Below are 17,605 nucleotides of genomic sequence, written 5' to 3' on the forward strand. Positions count from 1 at the left end.
ACCCATTTCAAGTTAAGATATCAACTGTTATGAATCAAGAAGAAGTGAAGAAATAACCAAGAATTATGAACCAAAGCTATACCCACAAAGTTTGTTAACAATTGTTAACGGAAAATGAAGCCTCGAAACGACAAATATTGAAGTCCGGTTCTCAAAAATACAGGGCTGTTCACAATTAAATCTAATGTGGCAGTGTTTACTGAACATATGACCGTACTTTCAGGATAAGAAAAATTATCCATGAACTAACTGAAGAAAACACAGGGTTTTACAAAAATGTTACTGTTTTTTACAGTTTTTCAAAATGGCAATATTAGGTACATTTAAGCCTGCTAAAACTGAACGCAGTAACTCCCGAAGATGATTATGCTACCCAAGGTAGCTGCTAACTAGATGACTTATGTGGCCAAAAATCATGGAATTCTGTGGCTTTATTAGAAAACTACGGATCAAAATGTTAAAAATCCAAAGTTACACCCTTTACCGTGAAAATGACCATATGGCAAACATGTTGTGCATATCCAACAGAATCCAAGTGCAATACAAGTAAGAATATGAATTTGGTAAAGTTAATTAAATACAAAGAATATTTTACATGCCTCAAGCATAGACATGGGTATACATATTACGATTTAAATCCTATTAAAAACACCATTTACAACATATCTCTTTAATTGGGTGCCCATATGTTATTCTTCTGTTTTTGTCATTTAAGCATATCATAATATTGAATAAATAAAACATTAATTAGTTTCAAAATTGAACGACAAACAACAAAATATTTAGTGACTGAAATATTGTCAACAGATAATAACAACATGTGTTATCACAATTTGTTCAATACAGATCTTTTAGATCCTAATCAAGTTAAGTCACTTAGAACTTGTGTGTTCTTACTTCTTCTTCTTACTTGGTAGCCCTTCCTTCAAGATGGAGGACACAAGGATTTTATCCTGCAGAGCAAACTCTAGTTCTTTCTCATCCAACTTCAAACAAATCTGTAAAACACAAAAAAGAACGAAAGTGGTTGATTATTGATACTATCATTTACATGTATCAGTTAAGACTAGAGCGCAGCACAGTGATTTATAGTGCGCTACGCACAGGCATAACACCTAGTCGTTGATCCACAAGCCTCAGCACACTTTACAGGTTGTCGCTGACCACTACGGCCCCACATCATTCCATAAACCATTTAACAACAATTCAGGGATTTTGCTGCTACAAGAGCGCATACCCTAGACATTCCACAAATAACCTTCGCAACCAGGATCAGTTCCCCCGAGACTCGTACGGGTTACAACGAGACAATTAGCAGTAAGTTCCTTGTCCAGGGGAATTTCAAGCTAACTCAATTTGTCCACTATACGTACGATCTTAAAATATGAAATCTGTTAATTATTTTCAAACCTTGGCATATCATTGAGTTTGGAAGTCAACAGAGCAATGCTTATGTGTATATATATTGTTTGTGTTTTTCTTCGTAAACTTCATTGATGTGCATATTTTCATGTGGTCGATAATCCACGCTTTTGCTTCTTCAGGTGAGATGTCTACGGCTATAGCTTTTTTTTTTTTTCTCTCAACAAGTCTGTGACTTCAGTGTGCATTTCATTAGGCGCAGCTTCAAATCACAAACCTATGCGCAATAAATTACACAAAACATTTAGAGCTTTTAGAGGCCAATGGATAAGTGCCGCATAAGAGCCCAAATAATTATTGTGCAATATCACCAATTTTTTGTTTTTTTGTTTTTGGATTTAAAAAACAGGGATGATAAAGTTGCAATAGACAATTTGAAAAGATTGAAAGAAAAGGATCTCTACTTATTGAATGGAACTTACCTTGGTTTGCCTGGTATCTTTGAAAAGATTCAAAGATCCGTTGGATCTCTGCTTATTGAATGAAACTTACCTTGGTTTGCCTGGTATCTTTGGCCTTCTTCAATCCCAGAATTCCCCTTGTTTCAATGAGTTCACACAGTGACAAGCATTCTGATTGGTCGACTGGTGCCATCTGTCTTCCGCGACATACCTTGGAGTAGGTTTCATGCAACTGAATGGATTAAAATAATTCTTGTATGAGTCGATACATCAATGACACAATTAAGTGAACAAGTATACATTTGATAGTAAGCTCTTATCAATTTGCTGCAGTAGTGCATGTTACAATCCAGCCATTTCCAGGTAAACTGATTAACGCTAACTTCATTCCGAACCAAAAATGATCACAACACAAACCAAATGGATTGCTTACGGGAGTGCAAACTAAGCGTGAACCAATACCCAAGGAATGAAGTATTCACTACGGCAGTGAATATCAAGCAGCTGAACTTCATAACATTGACAATGATATAAAGTAGTATACAGGAACAATTATGTCCAAGGAAACCCAACAGCCAATGAAATGCACTCCAAAAGATTAGCTAAGACCAAATAATTTCCTAACCATAAAAATGAACACCCCGACATGCACACACACACCCTTGTATCACCATTTTTCTGAGGACACCATATTTGTCTTTGGAAGCATGCTATCACAAATGTCCTTGGCATGATGCTGTGTGTTCAACATATTGGCTTCGAAATGAAAGAAAACAGGAATGTATGTGTGTAAAATACTTCGACATAATACCCCAACCCTAGGTGACAGGTATAAGTTGGTGGAAAACTGGCATTCATTCAAATTTCAATTCCCTGAAGTATAATAAGAACATGCTATTGCTAACTCAATGTCAGCTCCCAGTAAGTTCAGTTGGTAAGCTTACCAATACCAATTTATAATTGTCCTTACATAATTTACATGTATATGATTATCATTTGATATCACATAAAGACAATGCAAAGCTTACCTTTCCCAAAGTAACTTCTTTCAGCTTTCCTTGCTTAACCATGAGTAGTACTGTGCAAATGACAAGCTTCTGTTGAATAGGGAAAGTTTGTGAATCACTGCTACATGTTGTGAGACACGAAGCATAGACCTCCGAGATGACATTGGAGATTTGAATCAGCCCCACTTTCTTGACGGCAGGTGATTTGGTTTTAGATGGAGAGCCCAAAAGTCCTTTTCTTGGTGATTTTCTTGGACTGGTTAACACCGACTTCCTTGGACTAGTCGTTGATTTTCTTGGGCTACCTGTAATTGGAACAAGATTCAATTTCTTCTATTAGTAAGTACTATCATTATTAACTAAAGGGCAAGATTTATTTTAGGCATAATCCTCACAAAGTTGCATGTGTCATCTAACCATGTTGAAATATTGGTACCTGCAATCAAAACTTAAACGAAAATGCATTCAGCCAGCCACAATATTTGAAATTATCTGGGCTAAAGCATTTACCAACCTGATGTGGCAGTGACGTTAGTGCGCATTTCATTGGACGCAGCTACAAATTGCTAGTGTTCGCTCAAAGTGCTGGCATACACACGCTTAAAGACATTGCATAGATGTGCGCGAAACAGATGCCTCAACGCTTTGACGTCACTGCCACATCAGGGTGGAAAATGCTAAAACCTAAAAACCTCCAAGAAAGTGTAAAACTAGGGGAGGGGGCATGGTAGGAAATGCCTCCCAGATGCCCCAGTCAAAATCCAAAATTACGAATATTGCTACTTTTTGTGACAACTTTTGCGCAAAAATTAGTTCAGATTTTTGCACCCCTGGCTGAAATTCACTTCAGGTGCGGGCACTGTGTATGCTCTGTGTTAAAAACCCAAGTTTCAAGAGTCTTTCACCTCAACCTACCTGATATTGCTTTCAATACTGTTTGTTGGCGTACATCATTCTCTACAAGTTCTACTGCTCTTCTACACACATCTAATGCTTTCCTGATATCACCTGCCACTGCTGCAACTTTCCTTGCACAAAACTGAACTGCCATGGGCTCCACAATAGGAGTGTCATTCCCTGTGGCCTGTTGGAAGAATGTCAATGAGAATATTAACTTGTTTCAATTAGACAGGTCAAAGGTGTTACCATCCAATTGAAGTAAACTTTGCCCACCTACTTTAGTGCTGTTGCTGACATGCATTATGTGGACATAATATTCCGAAATGTCAAGGTAAATTGGGAGATTATATTGAATGCATAGACTAGATAATGCATGCTATTGCTTAGTATAAATATATACAAAAGATATGTAAACACATGACAGATTCTTTCATTTTGTGTTATGAACCAATCTGAAGGGTTCCCTGCCCACGAAATCGATGTGATGTAATTAATCCAACATGTTGACATTAAAAAAAATCATATTGTCAACAGCATTAGCCAACGTAACAAGAGTAGGGGCTTTTTTTTACAATTTCAGTTCCACTCCGTAATAATATTCAGCAAATCACAAATCTCCAAAATCCAAATGATTAATCATATCCCCATTAGGAATTGAACAACAATAAGATCAACATAGAATTACAATCCATTTTATCCTTCAACATTTTAAATCTGTCTTAATTTTTTGAACAAAATTCTAATAAGTTGTGGTTTTCAAATTGAATAGCCAATTGCTACATGTGTATCACTGAATCTTACCTCACTTAATCTGTCTTTGAGTATAGTTGAGATCTGATCCTTAGTGTATGGAGCAAAATGTAGCAGCTGAGGCTTGCACCTGGGTCTAGCTTGTAGTCTGGGTAGGATTCTGTCTGTTAAATCTAATGCATTCGCAATTCCTAACAGAGAAAACATAAAATGAATTTTAGAATAGTATTGGTAACATTTCAAAAGTACTAGCTAAATCAGATTGAGTAGTCCATATTTGGCCAGTAAATTTTAAGAGCTATACATGTATGTGTGACTGGCAAGCTAGACATACAGCACTTTTTATATCACTCATACAGTTCATTGGTTGATTACCATTTATCATTTTTACCATCAGCCTCTCCGTGTGATAGTTTTTACCACCATAGTGCTGCGCCGTAGTGCGCTTGCGCCAATGATGTATTGTTCCATTTTCCGGCTCGTGGAATGGAACAATCCATCTTTCACCTTGTGATTATATTTCGACCATCACACTCATAGACAGTTAATATTTGTATAACAATGCTACAGTTGTCATTTGAATTCATCTGCACAGATACTGTAGACATATATTAATACAACTATTAAGTATTATGCTTACCTATAAGAACTAATCTAGACTTCTTGAGAGCTGGCCATTCAAACATAGTGTATAATACTTCTTGGTTCTTGCTGTCTAGATGATCTATTTCATCCAGTATGAGCAGCCTGTAAAAAAAATGAACAAAACCATCAAGATAGGGGTAGTCATCAATAGAAATAAAACGGATTGTTTCAATCAAGACACGTGCATACAAAGTGTGGTCATGCTATGCTATACAAACATCTGTATACTAAAACACTTGCTCACTGTACATGTATGACTGTAGTGATCATTAAAACAATTCATAAAGAATGATTTTAATAAATTCAGAATAACCCCACAATATACCACTGAAGGGTTGCTCCATGCAATCCATCCACTCCCAATGTTTTATTTGAAGGAGGAATGAGTGTGTTTCGACCAAATTTGACCATTGTAGCTTTAAAAATTGCAATTATTTGCAAGCTTCAGGCCAGTTTAACATCAGACTTAACCATTTTAGCATCAAAATGGCAATTTTGTGCACTTCAGACACATTTGTTCCAGGAAAATTAGTGGAGAGCAAAAGATACTCCATACACCTTGTTTCATGGATTTTACTCCAATCCTCAAAGCTGAAAGTAAATGTACACCACTGTTCAGTGCTCACTGTACACCTGCTCTCAGTCTTTTAATGCTTATTCAGCTTTCAGCCCTAATCACTATTCATCTCTGATCGACTCAAAAAAAAAAGTATTCCTCTTTGTAATCAATCAAAATAGTTCTCAAGACGCCGATAATTGAGCTGGTACTACCCATGGAGTTAATCATGATGGGGGTGGGAGTTGTACTTACACCAAAGGACCCTTCTTTGTGATCTCTTTTTCTAGTCTGGCCACCACATCTTTGGCTTTCACTTTACTGGTATCCTGTCCTTTACACAGTTCACATAGCACCTTGTTGTAGATCTGTTGGCTCTGTTTGACACACATACAGTTGATGAAGATGGTTTGCGTATTCTTCATTACATCCTGCACAAAAAAAGTGACATGAAATCGAACTTAAAGCATGGCATTTGTTATTATGAATCTATCTTTCTAAAAAACAACTTGGCATCAAAATGGAATCTTACAAAAAAAAATGAATCCGTCAACCATTTCTCTTCAGTGCAAAATTTTGAATTGACCGGTAAGCCTTAACTGGATTAACAAGGCACGTCTATTAGGGTGATTCACAAAAAATGAAATTGGTATTTTTCAACGGGACACCCCCTCATTTTGTTCATTTTGATAATAAAATCATACCTGCAAAATATGAAAAAAATTCAAAAAAGTTTAGGGGGTGCTACGGTCAATGAACTTTTGTACACAAAGTCAATGGGATTTATGAGCCATTTTCTTTACAACACAAAAAAGCCATGTTAATTTTCCTGATTGTGCCAAAAATATTTGATCATAGTGTGAGTAATGTCCTTAAAATAAATGCTAAAGAAAATTGTAAAATGTTAACCCGCTTTCCAGAAAATTGCATTTTGTGAAAACTGTTACATTTGGGGCAAGGAAGTTGCTGGTTCAGCCAAAATATTATGGTTCTTGGCTAATATAAAGTTGTGTTTATGGGGCTCTAGTTCTTTCTTTCTTTTTTTTTGATGTGTCAAAATGATTGAAATGCATGTAGGTTTGTAACTGTAAATTATGTTATTCAAGTGTTGAATGTGTGTAGGTTTGTAATTTTATGTAAGTGTAGTGTAATGTTTAATGTGTAATCCAATAGCAAATGTGTCTTAGCCACTCTAGCTCTTGTCACAAGTACCTTGCACAAGGTGTAGTTTTGAACTGGCCACTATCCAATGTTGTGACCCCAATTTATATACATTTCTTTTCAACCATGGTGAATCTAATCCTTCCTGTGGTCATTCAATTCAAACAATGCAAATCTTCATCAGGTATGGCCATAATGACCACCCCTGATACAGATGTATGGATTTTGATAGTTACTATTACATAAGATTTCAAAAGCTGGTATCACCATTGGGGTAAACTAATATGTGAAGAATTTTAATCTTTTATTTTATCAACAGTTCAGTTCAATAAGGTATAAATTTGGGGTGCCTGGTGGGATTCCAGGGGATATCCCAGGGTATTCTTTTCTTGAGCTACACTCCCGCTGTCACTTTTGAAACATTTTTTATTATTACAGTCAACTATGAACTTTAATTTGGTAAAACCCATGTTTTCACAAAGTTAGGTATATCATTGAACATTTACTTCAGTTTTGCAAGCCTGGTAGACTTTTTAGGCCCTGAAATAAGCGTTTGAAATTTTTGACAAAAAATCCCATTGACTTTGTGTACAAAAGTTCATTGACCGGTAGCACCCCCTAAACTTTTTAGAATTTTTTTCATATTTTGCAGGTATAATTTTATTACCAAAATGAACAAAATGAGGGGGTGTCCCGTTGAAAAATACCAATTTCATTTTTTGTGAATCACCCTAACGTCTATAAAGCAAGTACAGAGCACAGTTGTAACCAAGAATTCAAGTGAACTTGGCTGATTATCGTTTGCACACTGATGATACAGAGACAGAAACATAACTAACGGGCACCGCAATTTTGAACATGCATGGTAGCTGCCATCAGGGTGCTGGCGAGTTGATGGTTGCCATGTTCTACGCGATGCTGAATGCAACGGGTGCCAGGAAGTGGTCTAATTACGCGACGAGAGTTCATATGGCTTTACCGACTGCTCACTGGACTGACAACTCCCATAATTAATACTTCTTGGTTGCTACTTTCAGCAGCTGCCTTTGTAACAGCGCTCTCCACATGTTGACCATCATGTTGAACTTTGCTTTTAAAAATCTCATGGCAGTTTCAACAGTCCCATAAAGACCCAAGCCTGTATACGCATTCAACAACCACTGACCTTGTTATCTTTCAGTTTCATGATGGATGACAAACATGCCGTCTTTCCAGTGCCTGGAGCACCTGAGATATACATGCTAGCTGGTTTGTCTTTGCCAAGATGTTCTTGTAGGAATGATGAGATCGCTTTAGTCTCTTTCTCTCTACATAATAGTCTGTCTGGTACCGATGTGTGCAGAGCTTGTTTGGCCTTCTGGTAGCATTCACCTGTAAATGTGTGAGAACTTTGCATTTTACAATTTCATTCGAAACTTTCACATCATAGGGCAAATGTTTCCCAACTTAAAGAGGCAAAATTCCTATTAACTTTATTTTGTGTGAAAACAGATGGTTAGTAATTTCTTTCTATTCAAGGAAGAGTGGTAGGACAACTTAGAGTTCTGAAACATGTTTAAAATAAGTTCAACAACTCTTCCTATACCTTTACAGGAGGCAACCGTTGTTAATCCGTGATGAATCCACTCTTATACAGCAGAGTATACGTGAACGGCGGCCGAACGCAAGAGCACACTCATTACACGTGAGGGCTAAAATTTGTCATGCATTATAGAACCTGTGTGCGTAATAGTTGAATTTGGAGATAGCGGCTAAACACTGCCATTTCATTCTGTAGTTTTATTGCCGATGAGGTGAGGCTGAGGTGCAATGATTAACCGACATTCCTCATGAAATGATTATGTGAATTATATGATCTTTAGCTTGGCTTTTGTTATTGAAAGTGATCATGTTTCACCATTGTTCATTGCCATTTAACAACTTGCGTCTGGTGCGTCTGCATGGTTATCTTCGCAAGCTTCGAATTAAACCAAGCAGACAATGCGGACGCATTGTAGTTGAACAGTGATGAACAACGGTGAAACATGATTAAATCGTTTGCTGTGTACAACTTGATCTATTAGTTATTTTGATATGAATCACTGATTCAGTATAATCTGACAGTTAATTATTGTTTAAATGATTTCCATTTCAATGTCAATGCACTTGAAATTACGCAAACTTAATCTGTGGCTTTATTGGAGTTAGAAATGGATAAGCCCTGTTTACAAGTCTTTCATTATTTTCTGAAAATGTTGGTAACAAAATCTCATTTTCGTCAAAAATGGAGATGAGTGTTGCACTGAGATCTCGGTATGTGAAACTTGGACCATGCACAGATATAAACACTTACCGTGCTGCCTCTGAAGGCCTAGTGCAACACTTTTCCTTCTTGATGTGGATGGTTTGCTGTCAGGTAATGTGTCTTCAATGGTGGATTGGCTGTTCTTTGTCTTCTTTCGTGGACTATTTCTTGGACTGATAATTTCTTCTGCCTCTTGTTTCTTTGACAGAGAGCTCTCCCTTTTCAGCTTTCGTGGACTACTTCGCACATTGCACTTTTCATTTGTGTCATCTTTCCTTGACGGGGTACTCTCCTTTTTCACCTTTCGTGGACTACTTCTTACTCCACATATTTCATCTGTGTCAACTTTGTTTGATGGACAATTCTCCTTTTTTGGACTACGTATTACACTGCACATTTCCTCTGAATCTTCTTTGGTTGATGGGGAACCTTCCTTCCTCCCCTTTTGTGGACTACACATACTCCTTGCACTGCACCTTTGATCTACATTTGAAGAGAGGGTAACAATATTGAGTTACAAATATAACCCATGTAAAATTGCAAGTATTTCCTTTTCCTGCTTCTGTTATAATCACTAACTTTTTGTTCACACCATTTAAACGAAAAAAGTTCACTTTTGAAGCTATAATGTGCGATCTAATAATATAAGGCTGTTGATTTCCGTTTAATTCTCTAAACATTTAAACAGATTTTCTAAAACCATTTAAGCATAACCGCCCCCCCAAAAAAAACCTACATGTATTAGAGGTCCAAAACAAGTCAACAGTGGTTCATAATAAAGGCCTTTTAAAATAATTTAAATTTTAAATAAAAGTGCACACAAATCTGGTGACGGTCATATCCTATAGTAAATTCAATGCATGTTGAATGTCTCCATTCACTACAATTTGAAAACTATTAAAATGTATAGAGTCACAGAAAAAATATGGGGCGCACTTTTTATATTTAGTGTGCACTTTTTAATATAATTTCACATTGTTTTCAAAGGGTTCCAGCCTTTGTTATCAACCTATGTCCATTTAGAAGATTTTTAAGCTATTTTTTCTGAACTTTTAAAAGGTCGCCTGTCTGTTTGAACAGCCCTATTATAACATGAAATTGGGTAACTTTGTTCAAACCTAATTTTTTGGCATATTTGTCTTCTTTACACATGTCCCATCTTGCACCTAAATGGGAATCAACCGCATTTGTTTTGGCCATTTAACATCAGTGGGGTTTCTTTCACTTTACTTCATCTTTAGATGGACAGAAACCCTTCCTGGCAGTTATTACTAATATTATTTCCACATTTTGGGTAAAGAAAAACAAAATTAAAATTTGAAGGAAATCGTACATTATGGCTAAGTTATGTCTTTGGTAAATCAACAGTATTACTTACCAGATTCATTTGGAAGTGAGAAAGTCAGGGCTCTTTTGTGAGGTGATGAGATTTTCTTGCGTGGTGACACCGGCAAAACCAATTTCCTCTTTGATAATGGGGAATTCTCTGTGCCAAATGTTCTGTCATTCTCAATAATATTGTCTAATACATTGTCTAAAATATTCTCAGAAGTTCTGATTTCCTTGCTTGGACTGTTTAAGACATTTTTCAATATCCCACCATTTGCAAATTTCAGCTTTGTTGGGCTCAAACATTGTCTTGTGACAGGAACATTTTCCTTTTTCATCTTTCTAGGACTACATTCGGAGTTCTCTTGTGCATCTTTTGTTGACCCTGCATAAACAACAAAATGGAAAGCCAGTTCATAAAGAAACCGGATATTGGAACAATCCACAGAATATCAGTTTATAATTATAATCACATATAGAACAGGAACACTTTGAACAGTGTTTGGAGCACTTGTACAATACAGTAAGGCGCGTGAAAGTCGATTCCGAGTTTATCGTCCCCCGCCCCCGTCACTTTTTGGAAACCAAAAACACCCGCGTCAAATTTTCAAAAATGCCAAAATAATTCATTATTTTCAAAGTATCAGGTTTTCACCAGTTTTAGCAATTGGAAACATATATTTTTGTTTGTAAAACATAAATTCATAACATGGAAGCAAAACCAGGCTCTTTTCTAACTTTTCTTGTCCCTACCCATATAAAAACATGTTTATAAATAACATGTACGAGTGTGGCTTTAAATCAACACACATTTTAGGTCAATAATGAAATATGATGAAATAATGAAAAATGAAAAGTCGCCTCACCAACCTGGAAAAAAAAAGGGACGATAAACTCGGAATTGACTTTCATGGGCCTAATACGGCATACCAATCCTGTCAAACATCCTCCAATTCTTTTATGAACAGTGCAACATACCGTACCTTATTGTACTACAACCTAGGCAATGTCCCCCTTTGCACCGCCACTGCTCATGTTTATAAACCCAGTGCAACATGAAATTTACATTCAGTGCATGCTCCATTATACTTTTATAGGTTCGGGTGTTGCTTCTAAAATAAATATGTATTTAGATATCTTTTTAATTTATTTTGTTTTCCTGGTGATTTATAAAATTGAGTGGAAGCAAGGGAACTTATTTATGAGTTATATAAAACAAATGTTGAATGTTTTTATTTGTTCCATTCGGTGAAATATGAACTGTTCCATTAAAAGCGAATTGAATGGAACAGTCCATATTTAACCTTATGAAAATATTCTTACAATTGAACTCAAACATTCAATATTTGTATAATAATAATTGTCTAAATTTAATGTTTTTAATTACCAGCCTGTGCAGTCTTCATTCACCCTTTGTACCCCTGGCTACATCACCGCTGATAACTACACAATGTTCATGTGTATACCTTTCTATCCTATAAAATTACCTCTTGCAAGATGCCTTTTCCACGGTGACACCTCCCAGTTCCCACTTGCACTCTCCACCGATGATTTCTCAGGGGATGGTTCACGCCTCTTTTCACTTCGACTTTTCATCCTGCTTTCTCTGGTACTCTCACTGCTGTGAGCTGCTACTTGTTTCTTCTTGGCACTAGCCCCTCCTTTGGCACTATGAGATCTTGTCTTTTTGCATGGGAATGGTATTTGTCCTTGAACCTTGGCTCTAGTTGCAATAGGCATCTTGAATTCTGAAAAATAATTCAAATAGAACATGAGACTTGGTAACCAAAGGTTAACTATTCATACCTCCTATTGTGAACTTTGCACACATAGATTGAATTGACTTGAATAACAATATTTTGTTTGCCTCATATGTTCATCACTGTCGGGTCTCTTTTTTCTGACAGGGCTACTTTTGGGGAAAAAAACAAAAAAACACCCCAACTAGTAAGCCAGGAAAATAGCTGACAAGACAATAACTGACTGGAATTCATTACCAGAACCCATCACAAATATTTCAAAAACAGAAGCCTTCAAATAGGCACTACAGGGCTGAGAAATGCGACATTTTCGATGTTTGTACCAGGGAATTTCAGACACTGAGACTTCTACAAATTCGTCCAAAGGTAACCAAAGGGTTGGGGATCGCATATTTAACTATCACTAAATGTTTCGGAATTGAGGTCGCCTAAAAAGTAGACCATTTCGGGGACTGTAATTGGTGTAGATGTCACATTTTGAACAATGAGCGAGAAGTGACCAACTTGGCTGTCAGCACAAGTATTGGGCCTTGCTCAGTGTGCTCTCAAATGTATGCCACTGCCAGCTCGTTCTTCCCTCTCATCATCCGGGAGTGGAACCATCTACAATGTACCAGTAGAGTGAGTAGACCCTGCTGCATACCCATTCTTCAACTGCTGCAAGACTGCTCTGAGGGATGTCCGTCTGAAGACTTGCATGTTTATAATCTGCTTTTCTTAACTTTCCTGTCATCTTACGCGACACATGTCCACAATACGTTGTGCATTTATACTCGGCCAAATGAGAGCTGCACAGTATTGGAAGGAAGGATGGCATCAGAGGTTTTTATGTTTAAGCGGTTAGTGATTTTTCTAAACGGATCTAGTGCATTTAACGGGCGGTTACACATGAAACGTTTAAACATAGACACCCTTACTTTAAAATTTGCCTATTTTGAACAGTCAACTTGAATTAGTCCGAATAATCAGACCCAGAACAAAATATTAATTTCTGACATGATCGTGTTCTGAACTTTCCATTCGAAATCTTGATGGCAAATTGGACAAAAGAAGCATATGGTCCTACTTCAGTTTTTAATCCCCTATTCATGTTGCATGAATCACTCTATTGTGGACCATCCTTTTGATACTTGAGTATTTTGGAAAAGCGGAACAGTTATGACAGGCCTTTTGTCTACCTTCTGTCCAGTGAGGTCATGTCACACTTCCGGTGTGACATGTCCAGAACTCCCATACATTTTCGTAAGCGACAGACAAATTGCAGAACAGCGTACCAATTTAAGCTTCCTGTAATATCTATTGCACATAACATACGAAGTCACAAACTTACAAACTTCAATATGAACTTCAAATACACCAGACCAGCTGTTAATCATTACCGATCCTTCAGAACGTTTTACTCTTGCAGCGTTTGATGTAAAATGCGACTTCGCTATCTCCATTTTCCCTTTCGAAACGTCAGGCGTTGTTTACAATTTTACCGGAAATGTGGGAAATCGCCAGGCCTTCTTCTGGAAATGCGCTAGGCATTGTGGGAAATTGTCAGAGCTGTGCACGTTGTGTAGCCTAAGTTCCTTGGCCCCGATCTCGAAACAATAAACATGGCGGAATAAAATGACCGTGCGTAAGCAGTAAAGGGACTGGTGGATCAAACCTATGTAACTCATCGGTATGACAAGGTCAGGTCATTACGCATCATCAGAGTTGGTAAATCGTCATCTGCTTTACGCCATTGTTGTAGCCGAGAGAGAGCAAGCGTGAGGTCTGGACACTTTTCGTGTTCTGGACACAAATTTGTCATAAATATATTGGCGATGTCCAGTATTTAAGGGCACTTTTTACATACAGGTATGTTTGCTTGTGATAGGGTAGATTCGATAGCTGTACAAATTGTATAAAATATCAATTTGATAATGACCTCAAAAATATATTTTTCCATACGTTGTCATTGTATCCAGTTGTTCGACGTTTATGTCTACCTCTCTGTTTGTAAACAAACGAGGAGGTCCAAATTGTCCTCCTCGCCGAATACGAAAGTCAGCGTAATAGACATACCTTAGACATACCTTAGAATGCCACACCTTCACCTTCTTCTGAGATGATAATAGTGTGGCAGGGTTTGGGGGGCTTTTTTGCCCATTAGAAACCCAATTTGCTTAGTTCCTGCTTAAAGCAGAGGAGTGTGGGCGATTGAATAGCACTTTCAGGCAATTTGTTCCAATTTTCCCCCACTCTTTGACTGTAGAAATACTTCCTTGTATCTAGTCTTGATCTTGATTTGGCCAGTTTTTGGGAGTGTCCTCTGGTGCCCTGGTAGTCCGCTTTCTGGAAAAGGGTATCTGGATCCCGGATCTGGATTGATCCTGTCGATTTGATTCATGATTCTGAATGTTTGGATGATGTCCCCTCTTTCCCTTCTCTTCTCCATTGTGGTGAGGTTGAGTCTCCTTAGTCGTTCTTCGTATGTAAGATGCTGAATACTCGGGATGAGCTTGGTTGCTCTTGCCTGCACCTTTTCGATGACCTTCTTGTCCTTTTCCATGTGCGGGCTCCATGCTTGCATAGCATAGTCCAGGTGTGGTCTAACCAGAGACTTGAAGAGTTTCAGTATGATGTTTCAGTATAATAGTACGGCAATGAACTTGAATATACAAATTTCTTTTTTAGCAACATTTTTGATGCGATTGCCCATTGTGATTGGCTGTGTTTACTTCTGAACTTTGCTAACGGTGGCATGCTTTGACAGTGAATCCGACTAGATTTTGAATGCAAAGGTCTCAAGCCTCGAATTTGAAGCTATTGGTGAGCAAATTCGTGGTTAGACTTAGCAAAGCCAAGGCAATGAATGTGCAATTATGTGCATGTGTAATGTCCCTCCCCATACATGTTGTGCATATATACTGATATATTGGATTTTTAAGTTTATACATGATCACAAATCAATAGAAAGTTTTTTTATTTTTCCTGCAAAACCACCCAAAGGCTATATTAAAGCAATACTATAACATTTCCATAAAAATAGCTTATTGAAGTCATCAAATGTATTAACGCACCACCTGTCATGCCTGTAAACCAGACATATACCTTAATGTTGACATATTTCGAGGTCGAGGAGCATAACAAACACCAAATTGGTGTCGTATGACCTTTGACATGCATGCATTCTTTTGTCGAGAGTGACATGGTCTTTCAATTCGTGCCGAGTGCCTTGGCAGACTTGACTATGCTTCAGTGGTCATGAAAGGAAACCTCTGCCCCACTAATCCCAAGCTATTGTCTGAAATTGCTCCTCGGAAGATGTATCATAAAAACTCAGTCCTCATATGATAAGTCATATTATACCGACCAAAAGATAAATGACTGACTATCAATGAGGACCGAGTTCCGCAGTCATGGCAGATACCTGTAAACATTTGAATTTGTCATCAATCTGCAAGTAAAAAAGTTGTAGCGACGAGTAAAACATGCATGCACATATGTGCAAATGATGGAATATTATAGCACAGTTTACTGAAAGATACTGCGTGAAAGCAGTAGCCAGTTAGTATTTAGAATGAAATTTACATTGCAGATTGTATCACTAGTCTATCACGTCTATCACTGTCTATATGACTTGTAGAAGTACATGTGTAGGTACGGTAAGCTTAATTTTATATCATCATCATCAGACATCATCATCATCATGTATGTATCTTGCAATGACAATGTACTTACTCGTTTGCGTTTCACCACACAGCCGTTATCTGTAACCTATCACTGTGCACCATGCATGAGCAAAGTCATGAAATTTTGAAGAATCAAATAAACGATTTCAAGCGGAGAACAAGTAAGCTTACACTTTGTGTTGTGCTTATGTCAATGATCAGCAAATTCCCGCGGTTTCAGTTTTAGACGCCAGTCACAGCTGATTGTTAAAGGCCAAATTGCCCTTTTCTGATTGGTCAATATTGGAACAGCGCGAAAATAGCTAATGAATATTGATTACTATTTTTCACCCTGTTGTTTATCATTTTACCCTATTTCCTCTATTTTCTAACGAATTATGATTGAAAAACAAAAATAAGATATAATGAAATTATATAATGTTCAATAAGTAGTCAATGGAGAATTCATTTTAATAAAATGTTAATAAAATATTTTATGAATATTCATAATAATGAATATTTATAGCAGAGAAATCTCGAAAATTCTCGTTGAAAATCTCGTCATCGCAATCATGTCGGACGCCAAATGAGCGTGTGTTTTGCAAAATCTGGTCAAAATTTAGACAATAAAAATTGAGTGTTTCTGTGGAAAATTGACACATCATGGCGAGAGGCCGCCGTGAAAGGTAATTATATAACACATCAGCTTGTATATACATGTATGTCTTCAACTAAAAATGATTTGCGGTTGAACAACCTTTTACAAGAAAGCTCATGAAATCCATTTTTGGATTCCAATCCAATTTCCTTGACACGATGTGAAAAAGTGCTCATTTCATTTCATTTCATCCTTCCCATACACATTGCAATATAATGAACTTATAAATCAGGAAGGAAGTTAGGACTTCATGGTTTTAATTTGTGTTTCAGAAATCTGTTTGTATTACCATATGATGTATTAAAGTTGTACCAGAACACGTCTCTGTTTCCATTTTCATGATTTTGCATTATAACAATACATGATGATCATGTGAATGTATTGTATTTATTCATGTATTTTTTACTTGATTCAATTTCAATTTGTTCAATCATGGCTCATGCACTGGTTCATCATATTCATGGATTGGGATTTACATGTTCAAGTAAGATTGACAATACTGGCTCAGTTGAAGTAACTACAAATTTCGAACGTTTGAGGACTTGTCAGTCAAGTTGTAGCAGGTGCCATGATATGGTTTTCGAGAACACTATTATAATCAAATTAAGTAATTCTGGGGGACTTGCTTGGCCAAACTTTACTGTGAACGCTAGTGGCTCCGCGATAAACACACACGAATATAGCGCGGTACAGAAGAAAGTATACACGCGCCTTACACTGCGTACACGCACTACATGGACGCAACAACGCGCATGTTCCAGTTTAGTCCTGCCAGCAAGACTTCAGTCTTTATCATAAACATAATGACATCTACTGACCTGACCTAGGTACGACGAGTTACAGTTACTGGAACTAGTTCCAGTTTGGCCAAGAATTACTTAATTTGATATAGCTTCGAATTTGCACACGATAAGTTATGCATTCGAAGCTAGAGTGTTTTGCTAGATGTTTTTTTGGTCGGGCAGCGGTGCAATTTTTTGCACAGGAGGCGGAGGTTATTTATTCGAATGCTGGACGGTTCGCACCCTTTCAATTTCGGACCCGTGCACTTTCGCCCCCCTTTCTATTTCGCACCGTGCACTTTCGCC

The 17,605-nt window shown here is 37.3% G+C and overlaps 2 protein-coding genes across 2 annotated transcripts in view; one reads left to right on the forward strand and one right to left on the reverse strand.

Annotated features, from left to right (window-relative positions):
• Window positions 1-259: 259 nt before the first annotated feature.
• Window positions 260-16,101, reverse strand: LOC140152834 (cell division control protein 6 homolog). Its single transcript, XM_072175350.1, has 12 exons — window positions 15,930-16,101; window positions 11,943-12,203; window positions 10,505-10,840; window positions 9,175-9,609; window positions 8,008-8,213; window positions 5,937-6,112; window positions 5,121-5,227; window positions 4,532-4,671; window positions 3,742-3,914; window positions 2,852-3,131; window positions 1,915-2,055; window positions 260-998 (listed from the first exon to the last, which is right to left on the reverse strand). The coding sequence occupies exons 2-12, from the start codon at window positions 12,193-12,195 to the stop codon at window positions 894-896; spliced, it is 2,352 nt and encodes a 783-aa protein (XP_072031451.1). The 5' UTR covers window positions 12,196-12,203; window positions 15,930-16,101; the 3' UTR covers window positions 260-893.
• Window positions 16,102-16,420: 319 nt separating this feature from the next.
• Window positions 16,421-17,605, forward strand: part of LOC140152835 (uncharacterized) — a 31,844-nt gene continuing 30,659 nt past the window's right edge. Inside the window, exon 1 of the mRNA XM_072175351.1 lies at window positions 16,421-16,545. Within this exon, the coding sequence (XP_072031452.1) occupies window positions 16,523-16,545 (23 nt within the window). The 5' untranslated portion in view covers window positions 16,421-16,522. The remainder of the gene's footprint in view (window positions 16,546-17,605) is intronic.

The sequence above is a fragment of the Amphiura filiformis genome, chromosome 5, assembly GCF_039555335.1.
Source record: "Amphiura filiformis chromosome 5, Afil_fr2py, whole genome shotgun sequence".
In the NCBI taxonomy this organism is placed as follows: Eukaryota; Metazoa; Echinodermata; class Ophiuroidea; order Amphilepidida; family Amphiuridae; genus Amphiura; species Amphiura filiformis.

Bases quoted from the DNA above. Each gene is read 5' to 3' on its own strand.
- LOC140152834 (XM_072175350.1), bottom strand. From the start codon at position 12,195: ATGCCTATTGCAACTAGAGCCAAGGTTCAAGGACAAATACCATTCCCA. The intron at 10,841-11,942 runs GTAATTTTATAG...TTGTTTATGCAG, and splicing joins GAAAAGGCATCTTGCAAGAG to GGTCAACAAAAGATGCACAA. The intron at 6,113-8,007 runs GTCAGTGGTTGT...TTTTTTGTGCAG, and splicing joins TGAAACTGAAAGATAACAAG to GATGTAATGAAGAATACGCA.